Source organism: Sciurus carolinensis, chromosome 19 (genome assembly GCF_902686445.1).
Source record: "Sciurus carolinensis chromosome 19, mSciCar1.2, whole genome shotgun sequence".
In the NCBI taxonomy this organism is placed as follows: domain Eukaryota; kingdom Metazoa; phylum Chordata; class Mammalia; order Rodentia; family Sciuridae; genus Sciurus; species Sciurus carolinensis.
Genome location: NC_062231.1, coordinates 5,460,149 through 5,479,405, shown reverse-complemented (window position 1 = coordinate 5,479,405; position 19,257 = coordinate 5,460,149). Strand labels below are relative to the sequence as shown.

Sequence of the window (19,257 nt, the reverse complement as noted above, 5' to 3'; positions counted from 1 at the left end):
CTGCAGATTAGTGCTCTATCTGAAGTATGATTGGCAAAGACTTTCTCCCACTCTGTAGGCTCTTTCTTCGCATTGCTGATAGTTTCCTTTGCTGAGAGAAAGCTTTTTAGTTTGAATCTATCCCAGTTATTGATTCTTGTTTTTATTTCTTGTGCTATGGGAGTCCTGTTGAGGAAGTCTGGTCCTAAGCTGACATGTTGAAGCTCTGGACCTACATTTTCTTCTATAAGATGCAGGATCTCTGGTCTGATTCCAAGGCCTTTAATCCATTTTGAGTTTAGTTTTGTGCATGGTGAGAGATATGGGTATAGTTTCATTCTGTTGCATATGGATTTCCAATTCTCCCAGCACCATTTGTTGAAGAGGCTATCTTTTCTCCATTGCATATTTTTGGCACCTTTGTGTAGTATGAGAAAATTGTATTTATTTGGGTTTGTGTCCGTGTCCTCTATTCTGTACCATTGATCCACCTTTCTATTTTGGTACCAATACCATGCTGTTTTTGTTACTATTACTTTGTAGTAGAGTTGAAGATATGGTATTGCGATACCCCCTGCTTCACTCTTTCTGCCAAGGTTTGCTTTAGATATTCTGGGTTTTTTATTCTTCCAGATGAATTTCAAAATTCCTTGCTCTATTACTGTAAGGTACATCATTGGGATTTTAATTGGAATTGCATTGAATCTGTATAGCACTTTTAGTAGTATGGCCATTTTGACAATATTAATTCTTCCTATCCAAGAACATGGGAAATCTTTCCATCTTTTAAGGTTTTCTTTAGTTTCTTTCTTTAGTGTTCTGTAGTTCTCATTGTAGAGGTCTTTCACCTCTTTTCTGAGATTGATTCCCAAGTATTTTTTTTTTGATGCTATTGTGAATGGGGTAGTTTTCCTAATTTCCCTTTTTGAAGATTCATCGCTTATGTATAAAAATGCCTTAGATTTATGTGCATTGATTTTATATCCCGCTACTTTACTGAATTCACTTATGAGATCTAAAAGTTTTCTGGTGGAATTTCCTGGTTCCTCTAAGTATATAATCATATCATCAGCAAATAGGGTTAGTTTGAGTTCTTCTTTTCTTATTGTATCCCTTTCATTTCTTTAGTCTGTGTAATTGCTCTGGCTAGAGTTTCAAGAACGATATTGAAAAGAAGTGGTGAAAGAGGTCATCCCTGCCTTCTTCTAGTTTTTAGGGGGAATGCTTTCAGTTTTTCACCATTTAGAATGATATTAGCCATGGGCTTAGCATAGATGGCCTTTACAATGTTAAGGAATGTTCCCACTATCCCTATTTTTTCTAGTGTTTTGAGCATGAAGGGGTGCTGTATTTTATCAAATGCTTTTTTCGCATCTATTGAAATAATCATGTGATTCTTGACTTTAAGTCTATTGATATGTTGAATTACATTTATTGATTTCCTGATGTTGAACCAACCTTGCATCCCTGGGATGAAACCCACTTGATCATGGTGCACAATCTTTTTAATATGTTTTTGTGTGCGATTTGCTAAAATTTTGTTGAGAATTTTTGCGTCGATATTCATTAAGGATATTGGTTTGAAATTTTCTTTCCTCGATGTGTCTCTTTCTGGTTTAGGTATCAGGGCAATATTGGCTTCATAGAATGAGTTTGGGAGGGTTTCCTCCTCTTCTATTTTATGGAATACTTTGAGAAGTATTGTAATAAGCTCTTCTTTAAAGGTTTTGTAGAACTCAGCTGAGAACCCATCTGGTCCGGACTTTTCTTTGTTGGTAGGCTTTTGGTGACTTCTATTTCATTACTTGTAATTGGTCTATTTAAATTGTGTATGTCCTACTCATTCAGTTTAGACAATTCATATGTCTCTAGAAACCTGTTGATATCTTTGAAATTTTCTATTTTGTTGGAGTATAGATTTTCAAAATAGCTTCTAATTATGTTTTGTATTTCAGTCGTGTCTGTTGTGATATTTCCTGGTTCATTCCGAATTTTAGTGATCTGGGTTTTCTCTCGTCTTCTCTTTGTTAGTGTGGCTAAAGGTTTATCAATTTTGTTTATTTTTTCGAAGAACCAACTATTTATTTTGTCAATTTTTTGTATTGTTTCTTTTGTTTCAATTTCATTGATTTCAGCTCTGAGTTTAACTATTTCCTGTCTTCTACTACTTTTGGTGTTGGTCTGTTCTTCTTTTTCTAGGGCTTTGAGCTGTAGTGTTAGGTCATTTATTTTTTGAGTTTTACTTCTTTTATTAAATGTGCTGCATGAAATAAATTTTCCTCTAAGTACCGCTTTCATAGTGTCCCAGAGATTTTGATATGATGTTTCTTTTTTCTCATTTACTTCTAAGAATTTTTAATTTTCTTCCTAATATCTTCTGTTATCCATTCATCATATAGTAGCATATTGTTTAATCTCCAGGTGTTGGAGAAGTTTCTGTTTTTTACTCTTTCATTTATTTGTAACTTCAATCCATTATGATCTGATAGAATACAAAGTAGTGTCTCTATCTTCTTGTATTTGCTAACATTAGCTTTGTGGCATAATATATGGTCTATTTTAGAGAAGGATCCATGTGCTGCTGAGAAGAAAGTGTATTTGCTCTTGGTTGGATGGTATATTCTATAAATGTATGCTAAATTATTGATTGTGTTATTGAGATCTATGGTTTCTTTGTTCAATTTTTGTTTGAAAGATCTATCCAGTGGTGAGAGAGGCTTGTTAAAATCACCTAGTATTATTGTGTTATGGTCTATTTGGTTTCTAAAATTGAGAAGGATTTGTTTGACATACGTGGATGAGCCACCGTTTGGGGCATAGATGTTTATGATTATTATATCTTGCTGATTTATGCTTCCCTTAAGCAGTATGAAATTTCCTTCTTTATCCCTTCTGACTAACCTTGGCTTCAATTCCACATTATCTAAAATGAGAATGGATACTCCAGTTTTTTTGCTGAGTCCATGTGCATGGTATATTTTTCCCCATCCTTTCACCTTTTGTCTATGGGTATCTCTTTCTATGAGGTGAGTCTCTTGCAGGCAACATATTTTTGTATCTTTCTTTTTAATCCAATCCGCCAGTCTATGTCTTTTGATTGATGAATTCAGGCCATTAACATTCAGGGTTATTATTGAGATATGATTTGACAGTTCCTTTAGGATAATTCCTCCCTTTACTGATTTGTTTCTTTGTTTTTTATCTTTTCCTCATGGAATATTTTGCTGAGAATGTTCTGTAATGCTGGCTTTCTTTTTGTAAATTCTTTTAGCTTGTGTTTATCAAGGAATGATTTTATTTCATCATCAAATTTGAAGGTAAGTTTTGCTGGGTATAAGATTTTTGGTTGACACCATTTTCTTTCAGAGCTTGAAAAATGTTGTTCCAGGCCCTTCTAGCTTTTAGGGTCTGGATTGAAAAATCTGCTGATATTCGTATTGGTTTCCCCCTGAATGTAATTTGGTTCTTTTCTCTCACAGCCTTTAAAATTCTTTCTTTATTTTGTATGTTTGGTATTGTCATTATAATGTGCCTTGGTGTGTGTCTGTTGTAATTTTGTGTATTTGGAGTCGTATAAGCCTCTTGAACTTGATTTTCCATTTCATCTTCAGATTTGAGAAATTTTCTGATATTATTTCATTGAATAGATTGTTCATTCCTTTGGTTTGTTTCTCTAAGCCTTTCTCAATCCCAATAATTTTCAAATTTGGCCTTTTTATGATATCCCATTGCTCTTGGAGATTCTGTTCATGATTTCTTACCATCTTCTCTGTTTGTTCAACTTTGTTTTCAAGGTTAAATATATTGTCCTCAATATCTGAGGTTCTGTCTTCCAGGTGTTCTATCCTATTGGTTATGCTGTCTATGGAGTTCTTAATTTGGTTTATTGTTTCCTTCATTTCAAGGATTTCTTTTTGGTTTTTTTTTCAATATCTCTAACTCTTTATTGAAATGATCTTTTGCTTCCTGTATTTGCTCTTTTAACTGTCGATTGGTGTGATCATTCAATGCCTGCATTTGCTCTTTCATCTCATCATTCAATGCCTGCATTTGCTCTTTCATCTCATTGTTTGCTTCCCTGATCATTTTAATTATGTACATTCTGAACTCCTTTTCTGTCATTTCTTCTGGCATGATGTCATTGGATTTTACTGATGTAACATCTAGATTTATTTGGGCATTTTCTTCCCTTGTTTTCTCATATTGTTCAGGAATCAGTGGGTCATTAAGATATTTCCGATTTCCTCAATTGACTTATAATGTCCCTGAAGATTGCTAGTATATCCCCTGTTTTCCTTCAGTAGCCTGAAGTCTTGGAGGAAGTTGATAATGCAGTGCTCTATAAGGAAGCTGCCTCTCTAGGGTTGTTGACCCTCAGGTGGGGTATATTCCCTGATATTGGGCAGAGGTGCCTCCACTTGTTGACCAATGGTCATCCAAAGTAGAACTAGGCTGCGTGCTGAGGCAGGGTCTGTTTGAGCCTGTGTCTCTGGTTTTACCATCCTTGTGGCTAAACTTCACCTGGCAGGGAAGACTCAGCTGGTGGGGAGGTCTCGCTGGTCAGTTCCCCTCCTAGAGGTTCCCCTCAATCTACAACTACCACCTGGGCTGGGCTGTCTTCCTCTGCAATGATCCCAGGGACCCGGACCTGCCTCCTGGGCCTGGGAGCCTCACCCTTCACATATGAGTCTTCTTAGGTGCCTCTCCTCAGAGAATCTCCCCACAGTCCTGGAAACTTCGCTCCACCCCTAGGCGTGTCTCTGTGCGTCTCTTCCAGCAAGAAGCCACCTAGGTCCTGGGACCCTGCTCTGCACCTAATCGCCTGGCTATGTGGCCCCTTCTCTGAGCCACCACCTAGAGCCCTGTAGAATAGCTCCAAGATCCAAAGACCCGCCACACACCTCTTCCTCCAGACAGCCGCTCAGTTTCCGACACAGTCAGTAGGAGTCCAAGCAATTCACTTTGCGTCTCCTTCTCCCGCCAACTGCCCATAGCCCTAGGCAGTCACTCCGAGTCCAAGTGACACGCCCTGTTCCTCCTCCTCCTTGGGGTAGCCCCCAGGGTGTTCAGGAGTGGTTGCTTGGAGTCCAAGCGACCCACCATACTCCTCCTCCAGGCAGGCCACCGGTGTTCAGGTGCGGTCGCTTTGAGTCCAAACAACTCACCACTCGCCTCCTCCTCTGGCAACTGCCTGTAACTCTGATGCAGTCACTCCTAGACCAAGCGAGCTGCTGCGCTTCTCCTCTTCCTCCGGGCAACCCCCTGGTGTTCAGAAGTGGTCGCTCTGAGTCCAAACAGCTCACCAAGCAGCTCCTCCTCAGGCAGACACCCAGAGGCCCAGTGGTTGCTCCGAGTCCAAGCACTGTGCTGAGTCGCCTCCTCTACGATGATCCCAGTTGTCCGTGTTTACCGCTCCAGTCGGGGGAGGGGCGTCTCACCAGACAATTCTACTTCACAAGGTTCCCTGCGTTCCAGGGGCTACCGCCCCATCCAGGATGCCTCCCCAATGGGAGAGATTCACCTGGTGGCTTTGAGTTGGTCCCAAGTCTCTTGCTATCTCCTCTTTTTGAATCCTGCATCCTGGAGCAACATGTAATGCAGCCGCCCTCTAGTCTGCCATCTTGAAAACCCCCCTTATTCTGATTCTTAATGAATTACACTAAACATAGGAAAAGCACAAATAATATTTATGACTAACTTAAATGTTTTTATTATGTAAAGTATCTCTAGAATCAAGTATTGAAACTAAGAAAGCAACAAAGGCTAAACACCACATCGAAGCTCAGAGGAATGCCTCTTTATCCATCTATTATTATACTAAAGCAATCACAGCCTCCTTTTAACTTGAGCACAGCTACAATTGTTTATTTTTATATATTTTATCTATGTACTACTGCCAATTTTTTATTGTGCACTATTTTGTGTCTCAATACAGTAAAACCTTCCCAATGTTTTCCCAATAAGTTTCTAAATAATATATCAAATATTAATATTAAAAAGCAAGTACACATGGAGACATGCCACACCTATGGTGTTGAAGAGGTAGGATGATAAACAGAACGGTGTCAAGTGTTGAGTCCTTTATTCCAAAAGACCATGTCAAGTGTCAGAGTGGCAGGATATAGATGCAGCCTATATGTAACAAAATTACATATATGTTTTCTGAAAAATGTTGATGCTTGTGCTTTTGCTCTTGAGGAATATATTGTAAGCAACCTACACATATTTTTTCTCTTGTACACATAAGCATTGAATTTGGGCAGGCATGGTCATGCACCCTGTAATCCCAGCTACTCAGGAGACTAATGCAGGAGAATTAAAGTTTCATCTTAGCTTTCACAATTTAGTGAGACCCAGTCTCAGAATAAAAAAACAAAAATATAAGTAGAGGTATCAATGAGAAATCAGTCAATTTTCCCTGGGTTCAATACCTAGTACAAAGGAACATAAGCAAAACCCACTGAACTTGAATATTTTTACTCACATCAGGGTGGGCAGTTTCTCATTCAAGCTCTATCAATACAATTGGGTAGAGGGAAGACAAGCCTCCATGACTTCCAGCTAAAACTAGACTTGACAACATTAACTCTGCCTATCAAAGAACATGGGAGATCTTTCCATCTTATAAGATTTTCTTTAATTTCTCACTTTAGTGTTCTGTAGTGCTCATTGTAGAGATCTTTCACCTCCTTTGTTAGATTGATTACCAAGTATTTTATTTTTTTCGAGGCTATTGTGAATGGGGTAGTTTTTCTAACTTCTCTTTCTGAAGATTTATCACTTATGTATAAAAATGCATTGGATTTATGAGCATTGATCTTTAACCTACCACTTTACTGAATTCATGTATGAGTTCTAAAAATTTCTGGTGGAATTTCTGGGTTCCTCTAAATATATAATCATGTCATCAGAAAACTTGGGTAGGCAGAATTAATATTGTCAAAATGGCCTTACTACCAAAAGTGCTATACAGATCCAATGCAATTCCAATTAAAATCCCAATGATGTACCTTACAGAAATAGAGCAAGCAATTATGAAATTTATCTGGAAGAATAAGAAACCCAGAATAGCTAAAGCAACCCTTAGCAGAAAGAGCAAAGCATGAGATATCGCAATACCAGATCTTCAACTCTACTACAAAGCAATAGTAACAAAAATGGCATGATATTGGTACCAAAATAGACAGGCAGATCAATGGTACAGAATAGAAGACATGGACACAAACCCAAACAAATACAATTTTCTCTTACTAGACAAAGGTGCCAGAAATATGCAATGGAGAAAAGATAACACCTTCAACAAATGGTGCTGGGAAAATTGGAAATCCACATGCAACAGAATGCAATTAAACCCCTATGTCTCACCCTGCACAAAACTCAACTCAAAATGAATCAAGGACTTTGGAATCAGACCAGAGACCCCGCATCTTATAGAAGAAAAAGTAGGTCCAAATATTCAACATGTCATCTTAGGATCAGACTTCCTCAACAGGACTCACGTAGCACAAGAAATAAAAGCAAGACTCAACAACTGGGATAGATTCAAACTAAATAGCTTTCTCTCAGCAAAGGAAACTCTCAGTAATGTGAAGAGAGAGCCTACAGAGTGGGAGAATATCTCTCACACTCATACTTCAGATAGAACACTAATTTCCAGAATCTATAAAGAACTCAAAAAACTCTACACCAAGAATACAAATAACCCAATCAAAAAATGGGCTAAGGCATTGAACAGACACTTCACAGAAAAAGATGTACAAGCAATCAAAAGATATATGAAAAAAATGTTCAACATCTCTAGTAATAAGAGAAATGCAAATCAAAACTACGCTAAGATTCCATCTCACCCCAATTGGAATGGCGACTATCAAGAACACAAGCAACAGTAGGTGTTGGCAAGGATGTGGGGAGAAAGGTACACTCATACATTGCTTGTGGGGTTGCAAATTAGTGCAGCCACTCTGGTAAGCAATGTGGAGATTCCTCAGAAAGCTTGGAATGGAACCACCATTTGACCCAGCTCTCCAACTCCTTGGCCTATACCCAAAGGACTCTAAATCAGCATGCTACAGAGATATAGTCACATCAATGTTCATAGCTGCTCAATTCACAATAGCCAGATTGTGGAAACCACCTAGATGTCCTTCAATTGATGAATGGATAAAGAAACTGTGGTATCTATATATATATACAATGGAATATTACTCAGCCATAAAGAATGATAAAATGATGGCATTTGCAGGCAAATGATGAAATTGGAAAATATCATGCTAAGTGAGATAAGCCAATGTCAATAAGCCAAAGGATGAATGATCTCGCTGAAAAGCAGCTGATGACACATAATGGGCAGTGGGAGTGGTTAGTGTTAGGGTTAGGGTAAAGGTTAGGGAGGGGGGAAGAATGGAGGAAGGGAGGACTGTATACAGGGGAAAAAGGGGTGATAGGGGTGGGGGGAAGGGAAAAATAACAGAATGAATCAAACAATATTACCCTATGTAAATTTATGATTACACAAATGGTATGCCTTTACTCCATGTACAAACTGAGAAACAACATGTATCCAATTTGTTTACAATAAAAAAAAAGCTAGTCTTGACCCTACAAAAGGTGTTCTATGAAGGTCCATGTGTTCTGATGCATGTAGAGTCTGATTTTTAAGAGATAGATTTGAATTGTAGGTAACCACTCCTGAGAAAGAAGTCTAGGGAAGGAGAAGAAAGCAGATGTAGCTGGTTTTCAGGTGTGTTCCAGGTCGGGGGCTGCATTTTTCTTCCAAAATATCATGTAGTTTCAATTTGCAAACTTCCTTTCCTACTATTTATTTTTTTGGTAACATGTCTTAAACTACTTTATTTCCATTACAGAAGTTAATTTGTAGCCCTTTATTATAGGAGCATCTCCTCAATTTGCACACTTCATTTTTATTGATGTGATAGGTTCATGACCTGTAGTGTTGAACATATTTTCTTTTTGACATTTAAATGTGTTAGTGCCATAGATTTGCATTTGCTATTATAGAGTCATTAGATATTGCTAAGGAAGTAAACCATACTTATTATTTTTACATTCCATCTGGATGCTCCATCAACTTTAAGAATTAACAAAATGCACATTAAGAGAGGATTCCATTCATTGCCTGTGGTAATGAAGTTTTGAAAGAATAATTAGAAGATAATCACTCCCCATTGCATTCAGGGAGCCCAAATCTGTCTTTTCTTGGTCACTTTTCATCTGCATGAGTCTTGGCAAGGCCTGTTATTTTGTCTTCCTTGCCTAGAGGAGTCAGGAAGGAACTTCCTCATTTGGCAAATCAGGCCAAATTTGGAGCATTGAATCATGGTTCCTATCAGACCAGGCATGGGCTCTGAAGTCTCTGGAAATCCCTATCCATCCACTCCTCAGCTGATTTCTGAAGGAAGCCCCCTCCCCTACCCTACCACAACTGCCTAGTCTCACTAGAGGAAGATTTCCAAAGTTCTCAACCAGCAGGATGTCCTGCAGCTTTGTGCATGTCTGAAGACTTTGAGGGATGGAGATGAACCAGCTCACCTCAGAAACAAAAGGGTCCTGTCTGTCATGCTGTCCTGAACAAAACTGGGCTACTTTATCCACCCCTCTCCCAAACTGCCCACCATTTGCTTAATGCGTCAGTCCCACGTGGGAGACAGGTTAGGCATGTCCTTGTCTTTCTGCTTCCACTCACTCAGGCATAATGAGGTTTGGACTGCTGTCCCTTGTGTGGGCATGGAGACTGTCATGGCCATATGAGTTTATTGCTCTCCAGGCTTGTCCTGCCACCTGGGCCTCTAGCTCCTCTGAACTTTCCAGCACCCTGTGCCAAGTCCTCACTTGGTGCCAGCACCTCTTTCCCTCTGTCCATCTTCCTTGGAGGAGCCCTGTCCAAGTGTGACATGGGAAGATTTCCAACACTGCCACTGGGTCAACCCATCACTTCCTTTACTATGACAAGCATGATGTGTACCATACTAACCTAGACAATCAGCCTGAGAGGACTGGGAGAAAAAGTTGACATAGTGAGCAAGGAACAGTTTCCACCTGGAACCCATGCTCTAAGAGTCCATCTTTCTTCATCTTTCCCATCAATGTCTGTAGACTTGACCCTTACATCTCCCATGGAGGAAAAATTGAGACCAATTCAGTGATCTTTCTCTCAGTTTTACATGCTCATAATGGATGACATTAATATTGAATCTTTTGGCATCCCTTCCATTAAATCAGAATTGCTTTCTCATAGTTCATATTAGAAAGATGTTCATTATGCTAAAGCAAACCAGGAAATGAAGACACTCACTAGAATATTAAAGTGTCTATTCAACTACCCTTTAGCACTTCTATAGCATGGAACACGTATCAAATATCAAGTAAAACTTTTATCAGAAGAAGATTGTGATTATGCTCTACTTTTAATTTCATTTTGCTTCCTTGTGGCCACTCATATCGAAACCATGATGCTGTCCTTTTATGTGCATTGGCACTTTATATAAAATCTATCTGCCAGATTTTTCCCAATAATGATAATAAATTTACTTTATTAAGTATCTCCTTAGAATTTTTTAAATGCTCTATGTAAACCACCATATTTTATACAGAAATTATTTTTTTTATTTTTCTTTGCTTGTGACTTGCTTTGGAGAACAAAAACTCTCATGTTTGTTTAATACATGTTGGCTTTGTAATTGGAGGCTTGAAGGAAACCATAGCTTTGTATGTTTTCATTTTATTCTACCTCAAGGTCAAAGGCATACACATTCAAATCTCCTTACACTTTCAGTAAAAGAAAGAGCTTAAAGAAGCCTATTTCTCAGTACATTAATATTCTAAAATATAGGTCATAGATGATAAGTGAAAGCTATAAAAAAAGACTCAGAAATTCTAACTTTTTCTTTTCTTCAATGTTATATCTCAGGTAGTGTGTTAAACAAACAAAGGATCAATGCCAAGTTGAATTATAATTTTAAACAACTGAATATTTTTACTTTCATTTACATGATAGGTTGAGTTTTTTTTTGTTTTTTTTGTTTTTTTTTTTTTTTTTGCAGTACTAGGGATCTAACTCAGGGCCTTGTGCTTGCAAGGCGAGCACTCTACCAGCTGAGCTGTCTCCCCAGCCCAGTTGTCTTGTTTTAGTGCATGAAAAGTTGCTCTTTTCCCATATGTACTAAAATGTAAAATTTAATCAATTTGATTTTATTGCCTTCTTAATATATTTGCATTACTCTCCTCAGTTATAATAACTGTCAATAACTGCTCTGAAAATTCTTTTAATTTCAGCCTTTATTTTGATATTTATGTTCCTTTTTATGAATTGCAGGCCAGGTCAACTTGCAAAAAACCCAGGAAAAGCATTAATTGGATGTATGACAATATGTCCTCAAAGATTACCAAAAAACAAAAAAAACTATTACCACTGTCAATAGATTCTTTTGGGTGTATGCATTAAGATATGACAAATTCTTGGAGTGATAGGTGTATATTTGAAATGATATAAAAGGATTCTTGTTGCTATTTGATATTGTAGCAAAATGTACAAACTGCTTAAAATATTTGAATTCAGATTCAATAGTGAACTCTTCTTTAGTGTTCTACCTCATTGTTATTCTTGGACCAGTGCAACTGGCATCAATAGAGAGCTTGCTACATACTCAGAAACCCAGATCCTGTCCCAGGACTAGTGACACCATCTATGCATTAGCAACACATCCAATCCATGTTTGTGCTCATTTCAATTTGGGAAGCAATCATCTAACTCAGTATAACTTTCTCATCTGAGAAATACACAAAATATACAAATATATTCTTTTATTTTAATTTTACATTTTAGTTCACAAAAGTATAGGATATACACTTCTTTTGGACTTATGTCTTCCTCTTTCCTCAGAGTTACATAATACATTAGACAAGCTTTGTTAAAAAGTATCTTATTGAATCATTGAGGTTTCTCACCTTTTTCAGAACCAGTTCTCTTAATACTCATTGGGTTAAGTTAAAACCTCTGTGTGTGATCATATGGTCAAAGTGTCATTTATATGCTTATTCTTATTTTAGAAACCATTGACATTCATGGATGTGGCTATTGATTTCTCTCAAGAGGAATGGGGATGCCTGGACCAGGCTCAGCAGAAATTATACAGAGATGTGATGTTGGAGAACTACAGAAACCTGGTCTTTCTGAGTGAGTGAGCTTCCCTTCAGAATCTTGATTCACTAACAGTATTGAATGTCCTTCCTTTGTAGAGTATCTCTTGGTAGGTCCACATGCACAAATCAGTTTCAGATATATACTTTCATGGGAATATATTCAGAAATTGTTGATATGGACATGAAAATATTAATTATATTTCTTTTATGTTTAACCTCATTCCTTCTTGATATGATGTACACCCCTCACCTCAGATTTGTAAAAGTAATTTTACAGTATAATATATTGTGACATACCCCTTAAGTCCAATGTATTTTCTTATATTTGATTCATTCCCTTTACTGTTGATAGTTGGAAATTGTGCTCTGGTTTTGAAGAGTGAAATTTTTTTTTATATATTCTAATGAGTCTGTCAGGAAACAATATTTGGAGAAATAATTTTCCAGCATCTGGTCTTATTCTAATGAACACAGTAGTAGGACATAAATGTCAGTAACTACACGGAGGATTCCCATCAGTCATTCCATTTTCCTGTAAACAATCCTCACTGTCTCCAAGCCATTCCTAGTCACCTATATGAACCAAAGGAAAGATCCATGGAATCTAAAGAGACAAGAGACAGTAGCTGTTTTAAACAGGTTTTTATTTTTTTCTGCTGCTGTGACCAAAAGATGTGAAAAGATCATTTTAAGGAGAAAAAGATTACTTGTGGCTCATGGTTTCAAAGGTCCTTGTACATAAGCAGCCAGCTCCATTTCTTGGGGCTTCACAGGAGACTGAACATCATGCTGAAAGGGTTTGGTGGAGGAACATGGTTCACATGATGATAGCAAGCTGAGAGGTACAGACTCCAGAGACAAGATACAGAGACAAAATATATACCCTAGAGGTGTGCCTCCAATGACCCACCTCCTCCAGCCAACCCTACCAGACCACAGCTACCTAGAGCTCAGTTAATTTTATCCAAGGATCAATTCTCTGGTTGGGTTAATGCTCTCATAACCCAATCTCTTAACCCCCAACCTTTTCACATCATCTCACACATGAGCATGTGGGGATACTTCACATCCAAAATATAAGAGCAGCCATATAGACAGGCAGGTAGATATGAATAAAACCAAAGATTACTGAAGATAGGTCCCAAGGTGAAGGAGGAAACCACACTTCAATATGTTAATTGAGAAACTAATCCAACAGAAATGAATTTCAGAAACCTAGTTTTATCTGTCTTGCAGTCATAAAAGGGCATGCCCCTCCCTATGCTTATCATAATTTCAAATCCTTTTAGGGTTCTTCTTTCCCTTAGTGATCCCTGAGTATATTCAAAGCAACAGCCAAAGTACCCATTTGTCTATTAGGAGCTGCATCGTCTGACATCTCTATTGATTTTGAAGGCCACTAGAATACCTGTTTACATTTGTGAATGTCTCTAGGTTAAATCATTGCAATATATTAATATCCTAAAACAGTTTCTCTAATATGATTTAAATATTTATTCACTTAAATTTTCACCTCAGGACTCTTTATTAATCTGGGTTTTCTGTTAATATTCTCTGCCATGTAATGAATGTTTCCTTCTCACAATTCCAGTTCTTTGTGAGTGCATAGTTATGACTGAAAATTAGTATTGTAAACAAGATTTTTAAAATAATATGGTTATTGATGATTTTATGGATTAAATTTTCTATTATTCTGGTGCCCATTTGTGTTCCATTGTTTAGAATAGGTTGAGATGTAGGTTTCCTCCCATCAATGAATAATGTGTTTATTTTTGTAATGTATACATTATGATTGAATGTAAATTGCCTACTTCACATTTTTGAACAATGTAAGTTGAAATATGCATGAAGCATGTGCCTGTTCTCTTAGAATTACACATTTTACTTGCTTTTATAAATATTGCTCCTCTTTTGTTTATGATTGCATACTACATTTTGTTTATTTTCTCCATCTTGGTATTTGTATAGTTTATCTAATTAAAATATATGGATATATGTGCATGTACTGAGGTTTGTACTCGGGGGTACTATAATCCTTAATTACATTTGTAGCCCCATTTTATTTTTATTTTGAAATAGATTCTTGCTAAGGTGTTCAAACTGATTTCAAATTTGTAATTCTTCCTCAAGCTTTCTGTCAGCTAGCATGCCTATCATCTATTTATTGATAAAACTCTTCTTTTGTCCAGGATAAAGATTTTAGCATTTTAAAGTAGGTCTTTCAAATATTTTTACATTTCTGTTTATCTTTTATGTATTTTTAAAATTTAAATCAATCAAACCACATAAAACTAAACTGACTGTTTCAATATTTCAAATATTGTGTGGTAGTTTTAATTCAAGTTGTTTTCCAACATCTTTCTTGGAAGTTTACATCTCCCACAATAAAGTTGGATTTTCACAACAAAAAAGGGCTCCTTTGTCTCCCATCACAAACACCATTCTTTCTGTGCAAAGGGTTGGATTCCTTTAGATGTCTCATATCAATAGAATCACACAAGATTTGGCTTTTGATGAATGGTTATTTCAGTAAGCATGATGTCTTTAAGATGAATATTTATGATAGATGGTATGCAGTTTCTCATCTTCTAAAGTTGAAAAACATTTTATAGTTTTTTTTTTCCATATTGCCCTCATTCATGCATATGAAAGGACATTTATTTTTTGCTACCCCTGTTGGCCCTCTTAAATGATTTAATGATTGCAAGTGTGTAACTATGTCTTAAATCACAAATATAAGTGAGGATTTACTCTGTTTTGTTCCATATGGCTACTTTTCTGAGTCCTTGTCCATATGAATCTATTGAATACTGTAGCTTTTATTCCCTGTTAAATCAGAAAGCATTATTCAAATTTGTTTCTATTTTGAATAATTTTGAATTATTTATAAGCACTTGTAATTTCACAGGATTTTAAACACAGTCTTTCTGTGTTTGAAAAAATAATGTTGGAATTTTGATAGCTTATACCAGGAGTCTCTAGATCATTTCAGTAATACAGACAATATCTAATATTATCTTTCATTTCTTAAATGAGCCTATGTTTAAGAGTGCACCATTTCCACACATTTTTGGAATTTTAAATGTCACTTCTGCTTTTGATTTCTAATTTACTGTAGTTTGTTTATAAAGTCATTTAAATACTGTCATTTCTTAAGGTACTTTCTGCTTTTAAGCTGGTCAATCCAGAATATTTCATGAGCTATTGAGAAGATTGGGTCTGAAAGTCTAGTTGATTTATACTAGTTCCTGAAGTCTTCTAGTCCCAGTTTACCATTCTGCCTGGTTTCATTCTCCGTTTCAGTCATTGGAGATTGGTGTCTCCAAATATTACTGTGTCACTATTTCTATCAATTCTCTCAAGGTGGCCTCTCTATATTTGGAAGTATGATGCAAGTTAAACATGTATTTACTATTATTTTAAGTTTTTAGAGAGTGATGTTTTCTTTCTTTATATAATATTCTAGTTTTCTCTTTTTTCAATATTTGCACTTAGAAAGCCTTTTATGTCACATAACTTTTTGCTTGTTTTACATAATTATGGCCATCTCTGATTTCTTTTTTTCATCTTTGCATGCAATATCCTTTTCATCATTTCCCTTTTACAAAAATTGATCATAAATTTAAATAAAATCTCATGTAGAGACCAAACAGGAATTTTGAGATTTAATCCCATTTGTCATGTTTTGTGTTCTGATTGGTGTTTAATATTAATCCATTTATACTTAGATAAATTACTGAAAACAATGAACTTATTACTGTTACTTTGTAAGTTGTTTTCTCTATTTCTTATAAATTTTTTTTTACTTTTTTATTTGTGTTAATTTTTGGTACATAGATTATTTTTGTGACATTCTTTGAAGTCTCACCATATTCTCTCTATATATTTTATAGTTATTTTGCCATTAAATTGGGATTATATAACTACATTATGTATTCATACTTAATTTACTAAAATTCCATATAAAAATCAACATCTTTGCATGTCCTCATAATGCTGTTATTGATTTCACAGCTATTTTCATATTGTACACTAATTAACAGGTTTATGATAGCCTTGCTTTTGTCTGTGAAATTCTATAGCAAATTTGTATTTTGTATCATCATTAGAGTGTAATAGAATTCTTATTTGTGTGTATTTGCTGTTTTTCCAGTAAGTTTTCAGATTTTAAATGATTTGTTTTGTGAAGATTTATTTTACTTTCAATTGAAAGGATTCTCTATAGAATTTCTTGTAGCACAGGTCTAGAAGTCAGAAACTTTTTCAGAATTTGTGTATCTTGATATATTTTCTTTTTCTTTACTATTGAATAGTAGTGATTTTGGATATGCTATTTATGGATGTTAGTTTTTTTCTTTTTCTTGTTTTTCGTTCACTGAAGTATATGTTCCAATTCTTTTCAGGAAGTCTTCCACTAAAAAAATCACTAATAATAATGTAGATGTCCTTGTAAGTGATACATCTCTTATCTTTTGATCCTTTCAAAATTTGTATGTGAATTTTGAAACTTTGATAATATGTGCTTTATATTGAATTTTTTGTGTTTATCCTTATTGGAAATCTTTGTGCTTCTTAATGTTTGATATCTTTTCTTCCTCACATTTCAATTTCTCTGACCTGATTTCTTAAGAAATATTTCATGTACATAATTTCTGCTGATTTCTATTGCTAACTTTTTTCTCTCAATTTCATTTACTTTACTTCTGTTTTAATTTTAATTTTTAATTTTTATCCATTTTTTAAAATTTTGCAGGCTGCATTTGATTCATTGTACACAAATGATGTACATCTTTTTCTTTCTATTTGTGCACAATGTATATTTATACCATTTGTGTAATCATATCTGTACATAGGGTGGTGACGTCTGTCTCATTCAACCATTTTTCATACCCCCTTCCTCTCATTTTTTTCTACATAATCTAATGTTCCTCCATTCACCTATCACCCATAATCTCCCTACCCCCATTATATGTCATCATCCTTTATCAGGGAAAACATTCAGCCTTTGGTTTTGGGGGATTGGCTTATTTCACTTAGCATAATATTCTCCAATTCCATACATTTATCTGCAAATGTCATAATATTCTTCTTCTTTATGACTGAAAAAATTCCATGGTCTATATATACCAGTTTCTTTATTTGTTTATCTTTTGAAGGGCATTTAGGTTGGTTCCACAATCTAGCAATTGGGAACCGACCTGCTATAAATATTGATGTCACTGTGTTACTGTAGTATGATAATTTTAAATCCTTTGGGTATAAACCAAGGAGTGAGACACCTGGGTCAAAACATAAGTCCATTTCAATTTGAAATTCCACCAGCAATATAAAAGTGTGCTTTTTTCCTTGAATCCAGGCCAACTTGTATTGTTATTTGTATTTCTGGTAGTAGCCATTCTAATTGGACTATGATGAAATCATAAAGTTGTTTTAATTTTTATTCACCTTAATTCTTGATCAGCACATTGAATATCACAGATATGGTTATTTAGTCTTGTTTAGAAAAATTTTTAGTTTTATATTGTTCCTTTGATTCATCCAAGTTTCCCTTTTTTTCTTTGTGTGCTATTATTTCCACTGGGATTTTTCTACTTAAAAACAAGCTTACAGTAGATGATTATAGTTGTTTTGAAAATGTTTGGAAATTACTAAAGAAATAAACAATAGGTAATATAAACAGACACATGCCTATAATTCCAGATAAGTGGGAGGAAATATCAAGGAGCAAAAAGAATCACAAGTACCAATTTTACTCTAACAGTGATTTCTAATTCTAGCAACAATTCAACTAACAGTAACTTAGATCCTGTTGTCTTAGAAAATAAAACCATTAATTCTTTCACTACAATTTTCAAATTTCACTCAATGAACACTTATTAAGCATTCAGATTACAGAAGAATTACAGAAGAAAATTACAGAAGAAAAGATTTATACATATAGAAACACTAACAAAAGAGTTCTTCAAACACACTGCTGAAACCCGCAATATAGTTTGCGAACCAGATTTTACTGATCATAATATTATGAGTGATAAAGAGCTTATGACAGTACAGTACAGCTTAGGTCTGTTGACTGAGTACTCCACCTGTTCCTACCATCCAAGAGTCACCGATGTGGATGGGGCTACAATGGCAAGTCTGACAGGCCTCTAAACAGGACTGCACATTAAATAATTATGATACAACTGTGATGCACAGCTAGCTTATAGAAATGACGTTTCCACTGTAATAGCACTAGAGAATTCTAGTGACATTAAATATTAGAATTTATTCTCCCTGCTAACTATTCAGCAGAAAAAGAGTTTTCTGACTACATTTTAGAGGAAAGGACACCTCTAAAATATACACAAGGGGAAAGTAGAAAGTGAGCAAAGTGAACTTCTGAAGCTGATTTTTCACAGACACTAACAAGCAAAGCAGTTTGCAATAAATCAAAATCACCCTAAAGCAAAGATTAAGTCAATCAGTTCTGAAGAAAATATAGCTCATTTTGAAAGTTTTGTTTGGTTTGTGATCAGACTATAAAATGTTAAAATAAACCAAACAGAATCTAGCAATATTAATGTGCTATACAGGATTTTAAAAATGTACTCTAAGTTCAAAGGTTTTGTCCTCTCCCCAGAGAAATTAAATAAAAAGAAAAAAGGAGCTCTTGCAAAAATAAACAAAACTAAACCCACCACCCAAAACATTCATAAATGGAAAGCTTTTTCCTTTTGAATACTTCAATTGGTCCAAGATCAGTGTAAGGTTTCCATTCTAAGAACTTCTACTCTCTTCCTTTAGCTTCTATTCTCTAGTCATTTCCATGTTTTTATTACACAAGGGTATGGGCAGATTTTTCTTAAGAAGTCAGGTTGAGTCAGAGGTAGCATTAGGATGCACTATAGTTGACTACAGTATGAGTTCAAATGAACACATTATTCTTCTAAAAGGATTACAATAAGTAAAAGTGCATAAAGAAAAATGTTCAGCCCTCAGTGCCTTGCACTAAGAAAAATTTTGAGAAAGTGGGAATCAATGTTGGGAGCCAAGAAATAGACATTTGCCTTACCTCTTTGAGCTCCTTTAATGCACCAGTTCAGGCTGGTTTTCCATGAAGGGCAGCACTCCACTCAC

The 19,257-nt window shown here is 35.6% G+C and overlaps 1 protein-coding gene across 1 annotated transcript; it reads left to right on the top strand.

Annotated features, from left to right (window-relative positions):
* Positions 1-5,988: 5,988 nt before the first annotated feature.
* LOC124971156 (zinc finger protein 738-like) lies at positions 5,989-12,268 on the top strand. Its single transcript, XM_047534941.1, has 2 exons — positions 5,989-6,021; positions 12,046-12,268. The coding sequence occupies exons 1-2, from the start codon at positions 5,989-5,991 to the stop codon at positions 12,178-12,180; spliced, it is 168 nt and encodes a 55-aa protein (XP_047390897.1). The 3' UTR covers positions 12,181-12,268.
* The last annotated feature ends 6,989 nt before the right edge of the window (positions 12,269-19,257 follow it).

Bases quoted from the DNA above. Each gene is read 5' to 3' on its own strand.
- LOC124971156 (XM_047534941.1), top strand. From the start codon at position 5,989: ATGGAGACATGCCACACCTATGGTGTTGAAGAG. The intron at 6,022-12,045 runs GTAGGATGATAA...TTCTTATTTTAG, and splicing joins ACACCTATGGTGTTGAAGAG to AAACCATTGACATTCATGGA.